General features: G+C 38.8%; 1 protein-coding gene across 4 annotated transcripts; it reads left to right on the top strand.

Moving 5' to 3' along the window:
• Window positions 1-1,743: 1,743 nt before the first annotated feature.
• CLDND1 (claudin domain containing 1) lies at window positions 1,744-9,429 on the top strand. 4 transcript variants are annotated; one of them, XM_053565767.1, is made up of 6 exons: window positions 1,744-1,932; window positions 3,085-3,135; window positions 3,362-3,671; window positions 5,859-5,969; window positions 7,708-7,845; window positions 8,033-9,429. In XM_053565767.1, exons 3-6 carry the CDS (start codon window positions 3,380-3,382, stop codon window positions 8,251-8,253), a joined length of 762 nt encoding a protein of 253 aa, XP_053421742.1. In that variant the 5' UTR covers window positions 1,744-1,932; window positions 3,085-3,135; window positions 3,362-3,379; the 3' UTR covers window positions 8,254-9,429. The 4 variants fall into 4 exon arrangements, with proteins under 4 accessions (XP_053421742.1, XP_053421743.1, XP_053421741.1 ...); XM_053565766.1 differs by having other exon boundaries at window positions 1,761-1,932; window positions 3,092-3,135; XM_053565769.1 differs by having other exon boundaries at window positions 1,822-1,932; window positions 3,070-3,135.
• Window positions 9,430-17,723: the final 8,294 nt, after the last annotated feature.

The following is a 17,723-nucleotide window of genomic DNA, read 5'->3' as shown; positions in this document are numbered from 1 at the left end:
ATCCTTCTTTGCAGGTCTTCCCAGAAACAGCCACCTCCTGAGTCATGATGACTTGTATATGAAATGTTCCTAGGCTTGGGAATCTCATGAGCAGGGCTAAACAAGGACTCCCAAGATATTGGTTTTGGTAAGTCCTTAGTCATTTGGCAATTAGTCCAGAGATTCTTACACCCGCTGAAGTGATCAGGAACATCTCTCTCTGTCTCAGTCTCATTAGGGGAAATCAACCAGGGAGCTTTAAAAAGCTCTTCATACTGACCTTCCTCAAATATTATAGGCATTCAACAAATATTCCCAAATACTAATAATTTAGTGATTCTTTAGTAAGCCCTAGGTCCTGTACTGGGCATTTTATTTGTATTTTCTCATTTAAACCTCATGATGATGCAGTGGGATAGATGCTATTGTCAACATCTATGTTTTGGAGAAAAGACAATTGAGACTTAAAGAAGGTTCAGTATATTGTGCAAAGTCACAAAACTAGCATATTTACCTAAATATTCAAGTTTGCCACTATGTCAGTTACTCTCTCTGGGTCTCAGTTCCTCTATCTATAAACTGAGGTTGTTTTCTTCTTCTCTTGTAGGTTTATTGACCATAGGACTTCAGTGGAGAGGTGGATCTGAAAGTAGGAGATTTCTAATGAAGCCAATGGATGGAGACATTTCCTTATACATAAGTGCATTTATTTGCCTGTGCTCCTCCACAACTTTCTCTAGTGGGCACCCCTGACAAAATTCTTTCTTGATTAAGATATTATAAATGAGAATACAGTATCATGTTTGAATATTTCTCTATTACTTTATCTGTTCACTATGTATGAATATCAGCTCACCAATTAGCTGAAAAAAAAAATGAAAATACAGATAGAAAAACAGGTACCATGCCTTCAATCTGTAGGGGTGGTAGAAATTTTGTATTAGCTTGGGGACCTTTCCCTTGTGTAGTGGCTAAATTCCAAGGCATTAGAGAGTAGGGTGGGGGCTTGAGAGCCTCTCTGGTCTTTGGGTCAGCTATCTCTCTAGTTATCTGTTGAGAAACCATCTTTTACTGGTCCTAGGCCAATACATGTTATTGCTAAGATGTCCCTGCTTCCTGTCAATGAGCATCTGTGCAATACTTGAAAGTTTAGAATCAGGCTGTTACCCCTGTGCCACACAGTCATCTGCAATCTCCCATAATGTCTATGAGCTTATATGCTGGAGTAATGTTCCCCAAACTTCACAGTCTTTATTATTTCTATTACAATAGAAAACTAATCACTTGTCATAGAAAAAGGCAGCTATGAACATATATTTCATGAAACCCAGATAATGTTACATTGTAGATGGGTACTGTCTTAGGTCACATCCTTCTTAGTCTAAACTTCAGCAAGAAAACCAGTAAGACCCTCTGCTCCAATGAGGAGGCTTGCGGGAAGAGGGTGGGGGCACATGGGTAATGTTTCCAAAGTAGAATCCTATTCATTTATACTTACATTTAGAGGCAGCAGGATGTGATAAGAGAGAACACAGGTCTGAAACCCTGATCTGAATTATACAGGTCACATTCTCGGACTAGCTGTGACCGGAGGCAGGGCGCCTCACTTTCTGGACCTTCGTATCTTTCTTCCTAAAAATAAAGAAATCCACCAGTCCAGACCTCCCTTTTGCGCACCGAGTGGCCCTCGGGCGCAGAACTACACCCCCCACAATGCCCCGCGCGGGCGCAGGCATGCCGGCCGCCGCCAGCTTTCCTTCGGGCCCTCCTACAACTCCCACAAGCCCCCTCGGCCGCGGGCCTCGGCCCGGCCCCGGGTGGAGGCGGAGGCGGAGGCGCGGGAGTTATGGAGGGGGCGGGCTCTGCAGGGAAGTGCGTCAGAGGAGGCGCGGGGAGAGTAGGGTGCTGTGGTCTGAGCTAGAGGGTGAGGCTGGCGGAGCAAGAGGATGGGCGGTGAGTGAAAGGGGCCGGCGTTGCCGGGCGGGGGTCGCGGAGCTCTTCGACGTTCCTGGCGGTTTGACTAGGGGCCCTCCTTCCCGTGCGCGGTCGGGACTGGGCGGGTTCTGAGCGGCTGGGGTTTTCCTGCCCGAGCGGTCTGGGAGGGGCCTGACTGGGTACCTGGGGCCCCTGGCCGGGGGCCGCGCTGGGCTGCCCAGTCCCGCCCGGCCTCCCCCGGCCCCGCCGCGCGGCCCGCGAGCTCTCCGTGCCAGGCGTCTGTCTTGAACCAGCCGCGGTTCCTGCTGCTGGGACCTCTTAAGGTCATTTGAGAGCACCAGGATGAAGGGGGACTTAAAAAAAAAAAATCAAAATACAAACCCAGCAACTTGAGTTATCGTTAATTACCGTAATTGCCTTTATGTTTCCCGAGTCACTTCCCATCTAACAAACTCGGCCACCACAGTTTGCTATCCTGTTTTCCCGCACCTTCCTAAGGTGGTTAGTGCCGTCGCGGTATATACTTGCAGTCTAGTATTTGACTAAGCGTGGTCCGCCTTAGAGTCATTTCACTGCGGCCATTTACTACTGCTTTTGAGGTCTGTACACGCCTTGGATGTGTGCATTATTTTGCCTATTTCAGACTTTTCTGATCATTTAGTTTTTGTGTACATATGTTGCACTGTAGGTTTTAGGGATAGACCGAGGTTGAAGCTGTGGAGGTTCGGAAGTATAAGGAATGGGGAGAGTAGATAGGAGTGAAGAATTTGGCGGGTTAAGAAGCTTTGACTTAGCCTTACTGGATTAGAGGGAGATTGATATTTAGCATTATTACGTGTTATTGTTCTCTCTGCTATTCTATATTCCTAGAAGAACAACCTTTCCCTGCGGGCTAACAAACATCTTCAACTTTGTCTTCCAAATAGCTCCTGGACTCTTACCCTTGTTTTAGGAGGCTTCCCTCTTTGGAGGAAACTGGGAGGAGACAATTTCTTCTGCTTCTTTTTCCTATGCTTTTCACTCTCAAAACCAGGACTACTTAATGCTCTGCAGCTTGTGTAAAAATTCAGTCTGTAATTAAAAATGTATGCACGGTACACTGCTGACCATGGGCATGTCAACTGTTTGTATCTGTAATGTGTATGTCCATTTCAGTGTTGTCTGTTTTAGTATGCAGGTGATAGACTAGAGAACAAGACCTCTGTCTCCGTAGCATCCTGGGTATGTGAGCATTCCATAAGTACTTTTATGAGAATGAGTTTTGTTTTAAATTTAATTAAGAACATGCTTGCTTTTGTATGATAAAATTCCTTAATGATTATATACTACTTTAAAGAACCAAGGGATGGGGAATAGGGTAAAAAGGGTGATTTCAATATAATGCCTTTCAGAGTTTGTTGTTTGTCCCTGAAGTCTAACTTTTCTTCTTTCTTCAATTTTTAAACAGAGCAGTCTGAATGCCAGAATGGATAACCGTTTTGCTACAGCATTTGTAATTGCTTGTGTGCTTAGCCTCATTTCCACCATCTACATGGCAGCCTCAATTGGCACAGACTTCTGGTATGAATATCGAAGTCCAGTTCAAGAAAATTCCAGTGATTTGAACAAAAACCTCTGGGAGGACTTCATTAGTGATGAGGCAGATGAAAAGACTTACAATGATGCACTTTTTCGATATAATGGCACTGTGGGATTGTGGAGACGGTGTATCACCATACCTAAAAACACACATTGGTATAGCCCACCAGAAAGGACAGGTATTTCTCTTATTTTAACTTCTTTCTCCATTACCTGCTCAATAATAAAGTGACCTGATGATTGCCCAATTATGTTATAGCAGGTTTGTTGGGGTCTCTCTCTCTTTGAAGAAAAATCTTATGTGTTTCTTATTTGCCTACCATCTTCTCTCCTCAACTTCTATGCATTACTGTGGTACTCATTAATATGAGATGGATGAGTAATTGTCTTTGGGAAAGCCATTTAAAACTTTTGTACTTATTTACTCATTAAAATACCTTTTACTAATCTCACGTATGTCGTGAATAAATAGTATGTATATAGCTGGAAAAATACATTGCAAGACTTTAAATATGTATTAACTATAAAGGTAACTTCTTGGGAAAGCCGTTTACAATTTTTACTTATTCATTTAAATACTTTTTATTAACCTCACATATGTCATGAGGAAATACATATAATAGTTGGAAAAGTACACTGGAAGATTTTATATAGTAACTACAAAAGGACTAACATCCAGAATCAAGCAAATGTGAATTGGTTGTCCTTTAATGGGTTAGCTGTGTTATAATACATATCTATAATTTGTCCCCTATATCTTGGAGGATGTAATTCCTCCAGCTCTGCATTTAAATATTTGTATATTTGAGACTGATTTATAATAATTTTGATACAGAATTTGTAGTTAAAAATTTATATTACAGAAATAAAGAAAAAATCTAAGTTGTATTTCAGGTTTATTTTGCAAGCATTCATATTTAACACTTAAAGATTTTAATTTCCAGTTATTAAAATAGAAGCTTTAGAGCTCTTTGTAAGGAACAACTTATATTTTTGTTTATAACTACTTCTGTTTGCCTCTTAGCAGAAAAGCATTATATTCAAATCCGCAGAACAGGCTTGAATTACCATACATCAAAAGAATGTTAGGATGTTGTTATATATGAAGAAAAGGTAGTTTAGAAAGAAAGGAGAGAAAGCTGGTTAAAGATCATTGTAAAATGTTCAGTTCTACTCAGGAGCGTACAGGAGTGCTTGATTTACAAGTCTGACCAGTCATTTAGTTATTTACTCAACAAATATTTATTGTATGCCTTGATGTTCCAAGGTCTTGTTCTCTCTGATCAGAGAACATCAGAGAAGAAAACAAACAAAAGTCCTTACTCGGAAGAGCTAGCATTCTATTTAAGAGGTGACAGGCAATAAACATATGTATGAAACAAAGAAGATCACAGTGTGCTCAGGAAAGATAGAACAAAATAAAGGGGATTTGGAAATAATGTGGGAAAGGGAATATTGGTGGGCACAGATTATGATTTTTAACAGGATAGTTCAAGTTAGGCCTTCATTGAGAAGATACGAGTTGAGTAAAGACTGGATGTGCTAAAGGCTTTGGGTACATAGGTAATTGAGGGAAGGGTAATCATTTAGGTTGGCAGGAACATGCCTGAAATATTCAAAGATCATCAAGGAAGCCGCCGAACCTGAATGGAGGGAGAAGGTTGGGCAAATCATACAGGACTGTTTAGGCATGGTGAGGACTTCGGTTTTTTTGCTCTGAGTACAATGGTGAGTCATGGCGGGCTTTGAATAATGGTGAGGCATGATCTGGTCACCCTGGCTGATGTGGTGAGGTGAGAACAGACAGGCAGCTAGGACCTGGTTAGGAGCTGTTGCAGTAATTCAGGTAAGAGATGATTATGACTCAGGCTAGGATGGTGGCATTGAGCAGTAGCTGGATTCTGGATATATTTTGAAGGAAGAACTTAGGATTTCCTGATGGAGTACAAATAAGTGATAATGATTCTTCACATTTCTGGTCTGAGGAACTGAAAGGACAGAATTGTCATTTCCTGAGATGGAGATGCAGCTGGTAGAGCAGGTAGGGGGAGAAGATCAAAGATCCTGTTTGTTTCAGTGTTTGTCCTCTCCTGCTTTTCATAGTCTTCTTACATATGTGTTCTGTCATTCATTTTACTGCTACTTTTTTTTCCCCCTTTCCTTGCACCTGTGTCTTCAGCCTGCTACTGAGAACCAGTGGCATCCATTGGTCTATGAGACTGTGTGTCAGTCCAGGCCAAAGAAATTGCTAACTCCTCTGGAAACATCTTTCTGTATCACTTTTTACTTCAGAGAATGCGTCCTGAAAGACATTATTGTTAAATGTTTATAATTAAAACAACAAGCTATTATTGTTCTTGTTCCAGAGTCATTTGATGTGGTCACAAAATGTATGAGTTTCACACTGACTGAGCAGTTCATGGAGAAATTTGTTGATCCTGGAAACCACAATAGTGGAATTGATGTGCTTCGGACCTGTGAGTACTTTAATTTCACTATGACAGTTGGGAAAATAATTTTGTCTTTTGTTGAGTTCTGTTTTTGGAATAAGATGAGTTAGTAGGTAGTGTCAACTTGAAATAAGATCTCTGCAGAATCCCAAAGAACTCTTCTATGATAATGTATTTTAGAAGGAGGGGCATAGTCACCAAATTTCCAATGAATTAAAGTTCAGGGTGGTTGCTAATACATTGGTGATGGTATCTAGACTTCCACAAGAAGTTATTAATGGACTCATTTAATTAAGAGGAAATTATAAATTCCTGTATTTGAATTAAACACTTCTACTGCCTGAGTTGAGATAGGCATAGGTGAAAAATTGACTGCAAGCTATAAATCAGTCACTGTCAGTCCTGCCAAAAGTCTTAATCTGATCCTAGATGGTAGTAGCAAAAGTGTCGATATAAAAAAATATATATATATTTATTAGGACCATCTATTGGACCATTAGGACCACCTATTTCTTGATGGTCAGGCAACCATTGAAAAACCATCTTCAGATTTGAGCTTCTGTTTTCAGGACTATAGAGACTTTCCCAGCGGTTGCCTAGAAGAATGGCTATGTTATGAGAAAAAAGGTTGAATGAACTGCAAGTATTCATTTTTGCAGTGGGAATGCATAGCAAGAAGTTTTATCAGTAGTAGAGTTTGAAGTGAAGTAAGTTAAAAGTCTTAAGAAGTCCCAGAAAGTAAAGCCAGTGCAAAAAGGTAAAATTTGGTTAAGATTGATATTATTAATGCATTGCTAATAGTTAAAATTATCTGAAAATGGAATGAGATTTTTTTTGTAAGGTCATCAGTTTTCTTTCCATGTTGGTGAGGGATTTATGATCATTAAAACTGCCTTTTATTGAGTGCCTAGTATATTCTAGATTCTCTGCTTTGTGCTTTATGTATACTGTCTTAACAGCCCTGTAAGACAGGTCTTTTCTAATCACCTTTTATGTGTTCTTACTGCCTTTAGATCCAATAAGGGTTAAGATACTGTTTGTATGTAGAGGTGGACTGTTTTTGCTTTAAATCCTCTCTCTCCTACTTAATGTGTTACTTTGTATAAGTTATTTATGCCGCATGCCTTAGTTTCTTCAATTATAAAATGGAAGTAATAACAACACAGTCATCCCTCAGTATCTGTGGGGGATTGGTTCCAAAACCAGATATGAAAATCTAAGGATGCAAAGGGCTCTATATAAAATGGTACAGTATTTACATATAACCTATGCAATCTTCCTCTATACTTTAAATCATCTTTAGATTACTTATAAAGCAATGTAAATGCTGTATTGTTATACTGTATTATTTTTATTGATATTTGTGGTGTTACTGTTTTCTTCTTTTCCTCCTGAATATTTTTGATCCATAGTCAGTTAAATCTGTAGATGACTGAATCCTTGGAAATGGACTCCTCAGATGTGGAGGGCCAACCATACCTATTTCCTAGACTTGCTGGGAGGATTAAAACACAAAGCATGTGTAGAGCAAGCATAGAAAGCCTTCAGTAATTTTTACTTGTTAGTGTCCTTTTATTTTTATCGGGACAAACTTAGTAGCCTTTTAAACAATGTGCTTTAGAAAAGGGGTCTCAATGTTAAAATACTTCTCACTTTTTGAGGAAAAAATCTAATTAGAATATGATAGAAATTGACATTGTGGGAAAATGGTCTGAAATCATGTTAACATTTAAATTCTTTCTTTTTCTCTTTTTTTAAAAATTAGATCTTTGGCGTTGCCAGTTTCTGCTACCTTTTGTTAGTTTAGGTTTGATGTGCTTTGGGGCTTTGATTGGACTTTGTGCTTGTATTTGCCGAAGCTTGTATCCCACCATTGCCACGGGCATTCTCCACCTCCTTGCAGGTAGGTCTTGTCATCATTTTTACCTTTTAGCTTCTTCCTGTCTCTCTAGGGACCAAAGAATTATAATTCTTAAATACTCACATATTATTAGCTGCCATCTTGCCTGAAAAGCTTCGTACTATGCTTTTACCTATTCATGTTCTGTTTTGTTTTGTTTTCTAAATCCTCCCCCCCAACGCACCCCAAGGTCTTTGTACATTGGGCTCAGTAAGTTGTTATGTTGCTGGAATTGAACTGCTCCACGAGAAACTAGAGCTGCCTGAGAATGTATCTGGTGAATTTGGATGGTCCTTCTGCCTGGCTTGCGTCTCAGCTCCCTTACAGTTCATGGCTTCTGCTCTCTTCATCTGGGCCGCTCACACCAACCGGAAAGAGTATACCTTAATGAAGGCGTATCGTGTGGCCTGAGTGGGAAGCTGCCTGCTTTACAATTGCCATTTTTATTTTTTAATAATGACTTTTTTTTTGCTTCCTTCCCATTTGTTTTTTATTTAATTTTTATTTTTTTGTGGATATACCATTTTATTCTGGAAATGTATTTATACATACACACACCACTAAATAGCACTTAATACAACTAAAAATTTATGTGGTTTACTCTAAGTGAGTCCATCTATCAAACAAACTAATCTAGGCTCAGAGTCCAGACAGAACGAAATGGATAAAGACTTGCCACAAATTTGTGAAAGAAAATTGGCAATTGACCCCAAACAAATTCTGCTAATGTTTGTTAGACTTTTCAGTAAAAGTAAGGTAACTATCTGTTCAACTAGAAACTCTTTAGTTTCTTTGGGAAACCTCTAATTGTCAAAACTTCATGTTCACTTTGCTATTGTAGATAGCCAGTCAGTCAGGGTTACTAGTACTATCTTAAAATTTGGAAATTATCTGATATCCTTTTGCCTGAACATTGGCACGCAGCTTCATCTGAGGTGAAATGTGGCAGCTGTTTCTATCATATTCTGTCTCCAAGAAGTGAAAAATACAGTGTTTACTAGAAATTTTAAATTTGTAATTGTACAAATTCTAATTCAGTCAGACAAAATGGTTAATGTTACTATCTTAATTTTTTAAAACTCTCCTTAGTAGGCTTTTAAGTACCACCAAGTCATTTTAGATTTTTGCTCTTTCCCTCTTCATATACCAAGCTTATTATTGAAAGTGTGGTTTCTTTTTAACATTAAAGTTACAGAGTAAAATTCCCCAACTGATAATCCATTTATTCTAGCCAAATACTATAAAGAAGTTTCCACCGTGATGACCCTCCAGAGCTGGGAAACCTACCACAAGATCTAAAGTTTTGGCTGTCTACATTAAACTCTAACTATGGTCTTTATTTCTTGTGGTAAAACGATGTGCCTTTCCTTGCCTAAATCCCTTCCTGGTGTGTACCAACATTATTAATGTCTTCTAATTCAGTCTTTTTTTTATAAATATGTCTGTAAACATTGAACTTTAAAAAATCTTATTTATTTATTCCATTACTATAGCAATTGACAGATTTAAAAAACATGTAACTTAGCAATTTCTTACCATATCCTAAATCTGTCTTTTTTAAAAAATAAAATTAAAAACGAGAAGAGACTCAAATAAATTGTGTGTAGAGTGTCTGAATTGATTTATATCTTACATTTGTAGGCTAAAGAAATGTAGGACTCAAAATGAGAATCTAGAAAATACAGTAGTTTTCCACAGGGCTACGTGTGTCCTGTGTTTGGGTCTCTGTTTTGTCTTCCAGAAACTGTAGTTTCACCCCTTAGAAAATAAGAAAATCTTTATTTTTTATGTTTCAGAATTTAAAACATGTTTTCAGGTAGTTGTGATCTCTGTGTATCATAATGTGGCTAGTTTTTATAAAGTTATTTAACGGTGCAGATGTTTGTATGCTATATTAAAGAAATCAAGTCAGCTTTTGACTTAGGCATTACTCTGTAGCCAGTTACTGCTTGTGAAGTGGCTGTTTACTCAGGTTACTACCTTTTCTTAACTCCTGGAAGATTCATTGCTCTTCAGCACTTTCTGTGGAAGGTGGGCAAGAGAAAAGAGAACAAACAAAACATTAGTGAACGGAATTTAAAAATTACTGTCAGCATGACACTTTTGTATTAGGAAATTATTTTGAAGTGTCCCTGTCTCTTATTACTCCCAGAATTTTCTGGAAAGCTAGCACCATAATCTCTAGTATTGAATATGTATAGTAATTGGTATTTTTGGCAGGTTGCAGAGTAGCTGAGGTTATTGCAAAGACTTTTCTTGGGAATATATAGGGATATATATATATTTTTTTTGTAGAGACAGAGTCTCACTTTATGGCCCTCGGTAGAGTGCCGTGGCCTCACACAGCTCACAGCAACCTCCAACTCCTGGGCTTAAGCAATTCTCTTGCCTCAGCCTCCCGAGTAGCTGGGACTACAGGCGCCCGCCACAACGCCCGGCTATTTTTTGGTTGCAGTTTGGTCGGGCCGGGTTTGAACCTGCCACCCTCGGTATATGGGGCCGGCGCCTTACCCACTGAGCCATAGGCGCCACCCAGGGGATATATTTTTTAATTTAATGTCAAACCAACTCCAAGCAGGCTGAACTATGTGAAATTGCTGATGTCCAATCGTTTTTGGTCAACCTAACAATCAGTGGCAAGGTGAACCCTATTAATCTTTCATTTAATCTTTGAAAGCAACCCCCAAGTAAATAATTTTCAGATTTTTCAGGACATGGGTTTTATGGTAACTTAAATAATTTTATGGTTCCTAATTAATGTTGATGAAAATCTCTTCTATATGCTCTTTAGCAAAAGACTCAATTCAAAATTTCTTAAGGTAGCCATAAAAGCACCGAAAGTTGGTGCAACAAAAAAGGCAGAATAATTCTAGAATACTCTATTTTTTCAGATAACACTAAGTGTTCCTACTATCTATCTCATAATATACTAAGGACTATAATAATTCTAAATGTAGTTGTGTAAAACTTATACCTGCTGTAAGTATTGGAGGTGTGTATGTGTGTGTTTATGTGCACGCATGCATGGGAATTAATCACAGGTGAGCTAATGTCATTTAGTTACACGACTGAGAAGAATGAGATTCCCATACTTAACAAATCAATTTAGTTTGTTTTTCCATTCCAGAAACATCACCAAACTGCATACTAGCACTATGAAAACTAAGAGATCCAGTCATGTTCTATTGACTTATTGGGGTGTTAATTTAACCCCCATGTGAGCTTTCTCCAAAAATGAAAACAACTTACTGAATTAACCTAATTTTGCTGATTATAACACCTAAAATATCCTACCTAAGTACCTAAGAGAGCAGCACATGGGTACAGTTCTAGGTTGCAAATTTGTTGTTTCATAAGCTTGATGCAGCTGTGAGTTGGAAAAGATGGGTGGAGTCTTGTCTTTCTTTCAGCCGTCTTCTCAGAATATGATTCATACCTTGAAAAGAGGAGTAAAAGAAGGAGACACCTGTTTAGGAATTCTTTTTCTATTGCTCATCAGCTGTTCTGACACTGAATTGTAATGTGATGAATTTTTCTCAGGTTAAATTATACATATATGCCAATGTTCTGCAAATTCATGATGCAAAAATCCTCAGTTGTAAAAGTTGCATAGTCATTAAATTCTTTTCAGTGTCAGAATCTTTATTGTCATCAATATTAGCACATTATTTGACATATAAACACACTTTCAGCAGTTGTATATAACAAGATCCAATTCATATTATTTGATATCTGTGCAGAGGTTTAGAAATGTGAGAGAATTCTGTTTTGACTTCATGTTTTAAAATGTCTGAGTTAAAGAGTAATGCCTCACGGTTATCACCTCCTGACTCAGTGTTAGTGTTGTAGCATATGAACTTTACCTCACCTGTCCTGCAGCCTTTCAGCCCCTCCCAGTCTCCCAACCTTCTGTTCTTATTTTTCTTTACTTAGCTTGTATTGTCACTGTATGTTCAGAAGCATCTTTGATTCCTTTACTCCCATAATCCTCCATAATCTCTCATGGCCCATTCCTTCACAATCCTTAGGTTTATTTTCATAAACTGCTGTCTAGTTTTCTCATTCTCAATCTCGACACACCAAGGATGGCTATTCAAAACTACAATATAAAGCTGGTTCTATTTAAAAAAAATCCTATACGACTTTAACTGCTTGACAATCCTAACTTTCTCTGACTGTTGATTTATTACTCTACCAATACTTATTGGAAATTCATATTCTTCCTTGACTTCCATGGAAGGAATTTGTGTTGTCTTGGAAATACCGGCATGAACTCTTCATATCTCTAACTTCGTTTCTCCCTATAAAAGAAGGAATGTATTATCTGACTGGAGTGATTGTGAGGATCTCCACAAGGAGCAGCATGGTGCATGGGGTCAGTATCCAGCTCAGGTGACAGAATACTGCATATGTAATCCCAAGTCTATCTCTTAGCCTCTCCAAACTCCCCTTTCCCCATCTGTGAAAAGCCGTGATTAGTCATACCTCCCTCACAGAATTGCAGTGAGGAGTATGTAAATTTCTCAACTTACAGTAGTCGCTCAAAAATGTCTGATTAGGCCTGGCTGGGTTATTAGTAACTAAAGGGATGGGGTTACCAAGTTTACAAAGTGGTGGTTCCCAGATAAGGCTGAACATTGCAATTTCCTGGAGAACTTTAAAATATATTTGTGTTTCAGAGGATCTGATTTAGTTGGTTTGGGCTATGGCCAGGCCATTGCAATTTTTAAAACCTTTCCATTCTATTCCAGTGGGCAGCTATGTTTGAAAGCTATGATTGCTTTCCGTCTTATGATTAAGAGCAAGAAATAGGATTCTCTTTACTGTAGGCAGATTTTAGAAGGGATGCTTCTCTGCTGTGTTTTCCAGCACTTTTCTGCTGATGACTGGCTCTGGGACAGGTCCCAATCCACCATACCTCTGCTGGCTGGAGATTTATGAAGACTCTGCCTGCAGAGCCAATAGTCTCCAGTGGATGGTGCCATGGTTCAGATTTAGCAGGAGGTTATAGGAAGCCTTGCTTTTTACTTCAATTCCAAATTATTTTCTCTAATCCAATACTTTAGAGACCCTATAGTTTGAGGTGATTAAGCCTCCATAAAAAAAGTCTGAACCTTGTCTGCTTATCACTTCACTGTGTTTATACTCTTGTGAGAAGCAGGAAAGGAGGCACAAGTGACTGACATTAACCTCAACACAAGCCAGAAATTCTTGAGAAGGGACATGGAATGACATTATCTATAAAATGATGACAAAATAGTATCTGTCTTAATAGGTTATTGTGATGGGTACATAAGAAGGTACAAATGTACAGTGCTTAGAACAGATCCTGAAGTGTAAGAGCGCAGTAAATGTTAGGTATGGCTATTATCTGGAGGATAATGCAGTACCTGGGCAGGAGGTGGCCTTTGCCTGGCCATTGTTATCAGACTTGATGCACACAGCACCCTGTTGGGGCTTGCCTTATGGCTGCACGACAACCAACCTTAGAGCCAGGGCTGGTGCTGCATTACTGGGGAATCTTTAATTTCCAGTTCATTTCAAAACAGAACTTCATTACCCAGGCTTTTAGGCCATTTACGTGTCTCAGTTTTCTCAAATAGGACTTTCAATAATGTGGAAATTTTGTCTTTTTAATGGTTGTGCCAACCATTAGTTGGTGAATCAAGATTACCTGCATCAAAAATCTGTCTGTATTAGTCCATTTGGGGCTATAACAATACTGAGATTGGGTAATGTAAACAATAAAAGGTTAATTTCTTACAGCTCTGGAGGCTGGAAAGTCCAAGATTCAGGTGCTGGTGGGTTTGGTGATTCTGATTCAAAGACAGCACCGTGGAACACCGCCTCCTTTAGAGAGGGGAAATACTGTTCCTCACACGGCAGAAGAGCAGAAGGGCAAGGAAAGGGGAAGAGAGCAAGAGACCATTCTAAGTGGTTCCTTGAGACTGGAAAGACAAACACCACATGTACTCCCTATTAAATTGGAACTAATCAATCAATACCTACCTGCATAGATGTAAATAACACATCAGAAATCACACAGGTGGGGAAGGTGAGGAGGGAATGGGTAAATTCACACCTAACTGGTACAATGAACGCTCTGAGTGATGGGCACACTTACAACTTACTCAAAGTGTACAAAAGCAATTTATGTAACCAAAATGTTTGCACCCTTGTATTATTCTGAAATTTAAAAAGAGAGCAAGAGGGGGCCAAACTCACCCTTTTATAATGACACCAATCCCATCCAGGAGGGTGGGGTTTCCATGTCCTCCAAAGGCCCTACCTCTTAATATTATTATGATGGCAATGAAGTTTCAGCATGAGTTTGAGAGAGGACAAACATTCAAACAATAGCGCTATCTTTATCTTGTTTAGAATTAGACTCAAGTTCATCGAGGGCACTGGAAGAACATGGATTCCTGTGGCTTGTTTGCAGGCTCCTGAAATCAGGGACTACTCCTTCCAATCAGTTGGATTTGGACAATGCACTTTAAATTCTGACAGTGGCAGGGCGTTTCAGGGCCTCAATATATAGGACCTCCTACTGAGTTATGGTGGGTGTTAACCAGCACTTAATCAGATGCCAAATGGTGCTTTTCTTGTTGCTCTGGACTCAAAGGAGTATTCAGATATGAAAGATAAATTATGTAAAAAATTCTAGAGATGGTTCGTATATTTGGAACCAAAACCTCCTCTAGGACTTATGTAGAGGTAGCAAAATCCAATTTTATTATCTTAACCATCCAATCACCACTCCAGGCAGTGCCCCCTTCTCCTACAACTCCGACCACTCTACTTTCCATTTGAAATGCGATGATGACTCCCTCTGTGAGAGGAGGGTATGTAGCTTGTCCTCGCCATAGAAGTTTAGGTGTAAATTCTCTACTATGTGCTAGACACCATTCAAGATGAACAAATGGAGCTACTCTGTAATTCATGACTTTAACATCTACAGATCTGCTTTGGATTTAAACATTTGCCCAGTTCTTCCTGTTGTGTGACCGGAGATGCGAAGGAACAGCAGCTTTGCCGTGGGTGTAAACTTGCTCCTGTAATTATTAAGTTAAGAAACAGGCTACACAAAATGGGATGGTGTATAGCGAAGTTCTTTATTTAGGAGTTAGATTTTATACCTTTCTAGTCAGTACACACTTAATCTATTATCTGTTATTTTCACCATTACCTCAATTTACCTATCTGAAATCAACTTGAAAGGAAATATCCTGTTACCACATCAACAAAATCACTTTTACAGTAAACATCTTTTCTAGACACTGACTAATCTCTGGGCAGGTGTGTAAACAAAATCATAAAGAAGAAAGTAGCCACAGGGGAACAGAGTTAATGGAAGAATATCTTCAAGCATTCACTCAGTTTACTCAGTATGAAGTAATGACTGTGTCTTTTCCTTAGGGCAGAGCACCTATAGACCTCTGACAATATGTTGTTAACATACATCAACCCTCTGGCCTGTATCTCTGAGGAAGGGTGGCATGCCCTTTGATCTCAGGCTTCACCGGGTACACAGCTTCAGAGAAATGGCTTAGGAATTTTTAACTCCAAGGAAGCCAACTCTGTGTGTGTCCCAGGTGGGCCCAGGTCCCTTAAGCCTCTGGAAAAAAAAAAAACAAGCCATTTTAAACTCACAGAGTTCACTTTGTGTGCTTGATGTAGGATATGTTTATTTCTAAATATTATCCTACACTCCCTTTTATTGTTTGAAAAGCAGGCAAGTTCTTTCATTTTCTAGGTCTCTGTAGGGTAACAATGCCTGTTTTTCACGCTCATGGTAAACGGCTTAGATAAGATAATACATGTGAAGTGTCTAACATGGTGTCTGGCACATCTTAAGATTTCAGTAAGTGGTAACCACTATTAATCTGCAGATGATTTCAAGTCTCCAGCCTTGCCTTCTTTCCTACGTTCTGAGTTCAAATTTCTTTTTTTTTTTTTGTAGAGACGGAGTCTCACTGTACCGCCCTCGGGTAGAGTGCCGTGGCGTCACATGGCTCACAGCAACCTCCAACTCTTGGGCTTACGCGATTCTCTTGCCTCAGCCTCCCGAGGAGCTGGGACTACAGGCGCCCGCCACAACGCCCGGCTATTTTTCTGTTGCAGTTTGGCCGGGGCTGGGTCCGAACCCGCCACCCTCGGCATATGGGGCCGGCGCCCTGCTCACTGAGCCAAATGCCTTTAAGACAGCTCCATTAGAATATTTTTTGATATCTGAAACTTATGTTTAAATTTACACTCATCTTTCTTCTTGTAACTTCTCTAACTCCCATGTTTTACATATTTCCTTAACTAGACTTTTAATGTTGACACCATGTTCCAGTCCTCCTGCTCCCCTCTCCCAATCAATAGATGACAGTCTCAGTGAAATTCTCCTGACTAGTCACCCTGGTTCAGGGCCCCACCTAAATGATAACAGTAGCCTCTCTGTTCACTTTCCACTAGCTCACTCTCTATTGAAATATATTTTACATATCATGCCAGGTTAATTTGCTAACACATAGATTTGATCACATCAGCTGTTAACCAAAACTCTTTCAGTGACTCCTCATTGCTTATAGAAGCAGTCTAGAATAAAGTCTAGATTTTTGTCTAATATCCAAACTGTTAGACACCTGTGGCCACACCTATGGCAGTTAAAAATCATAGAACTCTGTCTTTGCAATATTGTCTCCTGTTTCCTGTCCTCATATTTTGGTCACACTCTCTGTTACATGTACCCAATTTGAACTTTCTTATATCCATGATTCATCTTACATTGTTTTTATTTCTGGAATGCTATTTTCCGCTTACTCAAATCTTGTCTGTACCACTTGACCACAATTCCAAGTTATGCTTCTTTACCAAATAGAAACTGAGAAGGCTCATCTCAAATGTCTTGCTCTTCTGAATTCCTATGGCCCTCTAAGTAACCCACTTCTTGCTGCTTTTGCCACTTTCTATAATAGGAATTATTGCACATTCTATGTCTCCTTTTAGAATGTTTTGCCTATTTAATCTTTATATCCCTTAAGATCTCCCACATTGCCTAGCAAAGAATAGTCTCTCAATAAATGAGAAAATAGTTTCTGAGTTATAATCCTTGAAATTATCAGAAAGCCTCATTGTAAAACATCCATGAAATTAGAATAGGAAAGAATTAGAACCGTTAGAACTGATTGAACTCAAGTTGAACACTTTTGAGAGAAAGCTATATAATATCTTCTTCAAGGGAATCGGGATTGACAGATAAAGTTCCCTCCCTCCAACCATTCCCCCACTAGAATTCTTTGTCCATAGTGGCATCAAATGTACAATGAAACTCAATCCCTTAGGCTTTTGTGATTTTTGCACACGTCATATGAAGTGCTTGTACTAGAAAATGTATAAATATTTTTGGTTGACTCGGTGAAAGATTAAAATTCAACACTAAATGCAACACAGTTGGAGAAGTTTAGTGAAGTCAGTGTATCTCCCTGTCTATTTAAACTATGAAGCAAAATTATACAATAAAATCAGGGCATTTTTAGATAAGGTTACAAGTTTAATAGATAAATGGAGGGGAGACAAACATTTTAATTAATCTCAAAAAGCAGATGTTCCTCATTTAAATGCATATTCATAAAAAAGTGACTTTTCATTAAGAGGAAACTTTACATTTCCAATCTAGCTTAGCTCTCCCAAATTGGTCCAATATTATGTAATTCTCTGTTACATAATGTTGTAAGACACTTCACATAAGTTTCAGATATTGTTACATAATTCTCTCTGCTTATCTTAATTAATAGCAGATTCTAAATAAATAATTTATTTCTTTGTGAAGGAAATTAGATTCTTTGTTCAATGAATCATTTTTGTGATTTTCTACATTATCTTTGGAGATT

This window comes from Nycticebus coucang, chromosome 16 (assembly GCF_027406575.1).
Source record: "Nycticebus coucang isolate mNycCou1 chromosome 16, mNycCou1.pri, whole genome shotgun sequence".
Classification (NCBI taxonomy): Eukaryota; Metazoa; Chordata; class Mammalia; order Primates; family Lorisidae; genus Nycticebus; species Nycticebus coucang.
The sequence above is the reverse complement of the archived record's forward strand: the minus strand, read 5'-3'. Positions and strand labels throughout refer to the sequence as shown.

What these genes read in the sequence shown, in the direction of transcription:
- CLDND1 (XM_053565766.1), top strand. An exon ending in CTGTCTCCGTAGCATCCTGG is followed by an intron (nt 3,136 to 3,361) that starts GTATGTGAGCAT and finishes ATTTTTAAACAG; the next exon opens with AGCAGTCTGAATGCCAGAAT. An exon ending in CATTCTCCACCTCCTTGCAG is followed by an intron (nt 7,846 to 8,032) that starts GTAGGTCTTGTC and finishes ACGCACCCCAAG; the next exon opens with GTCTTTGTACATTGGGCTCA.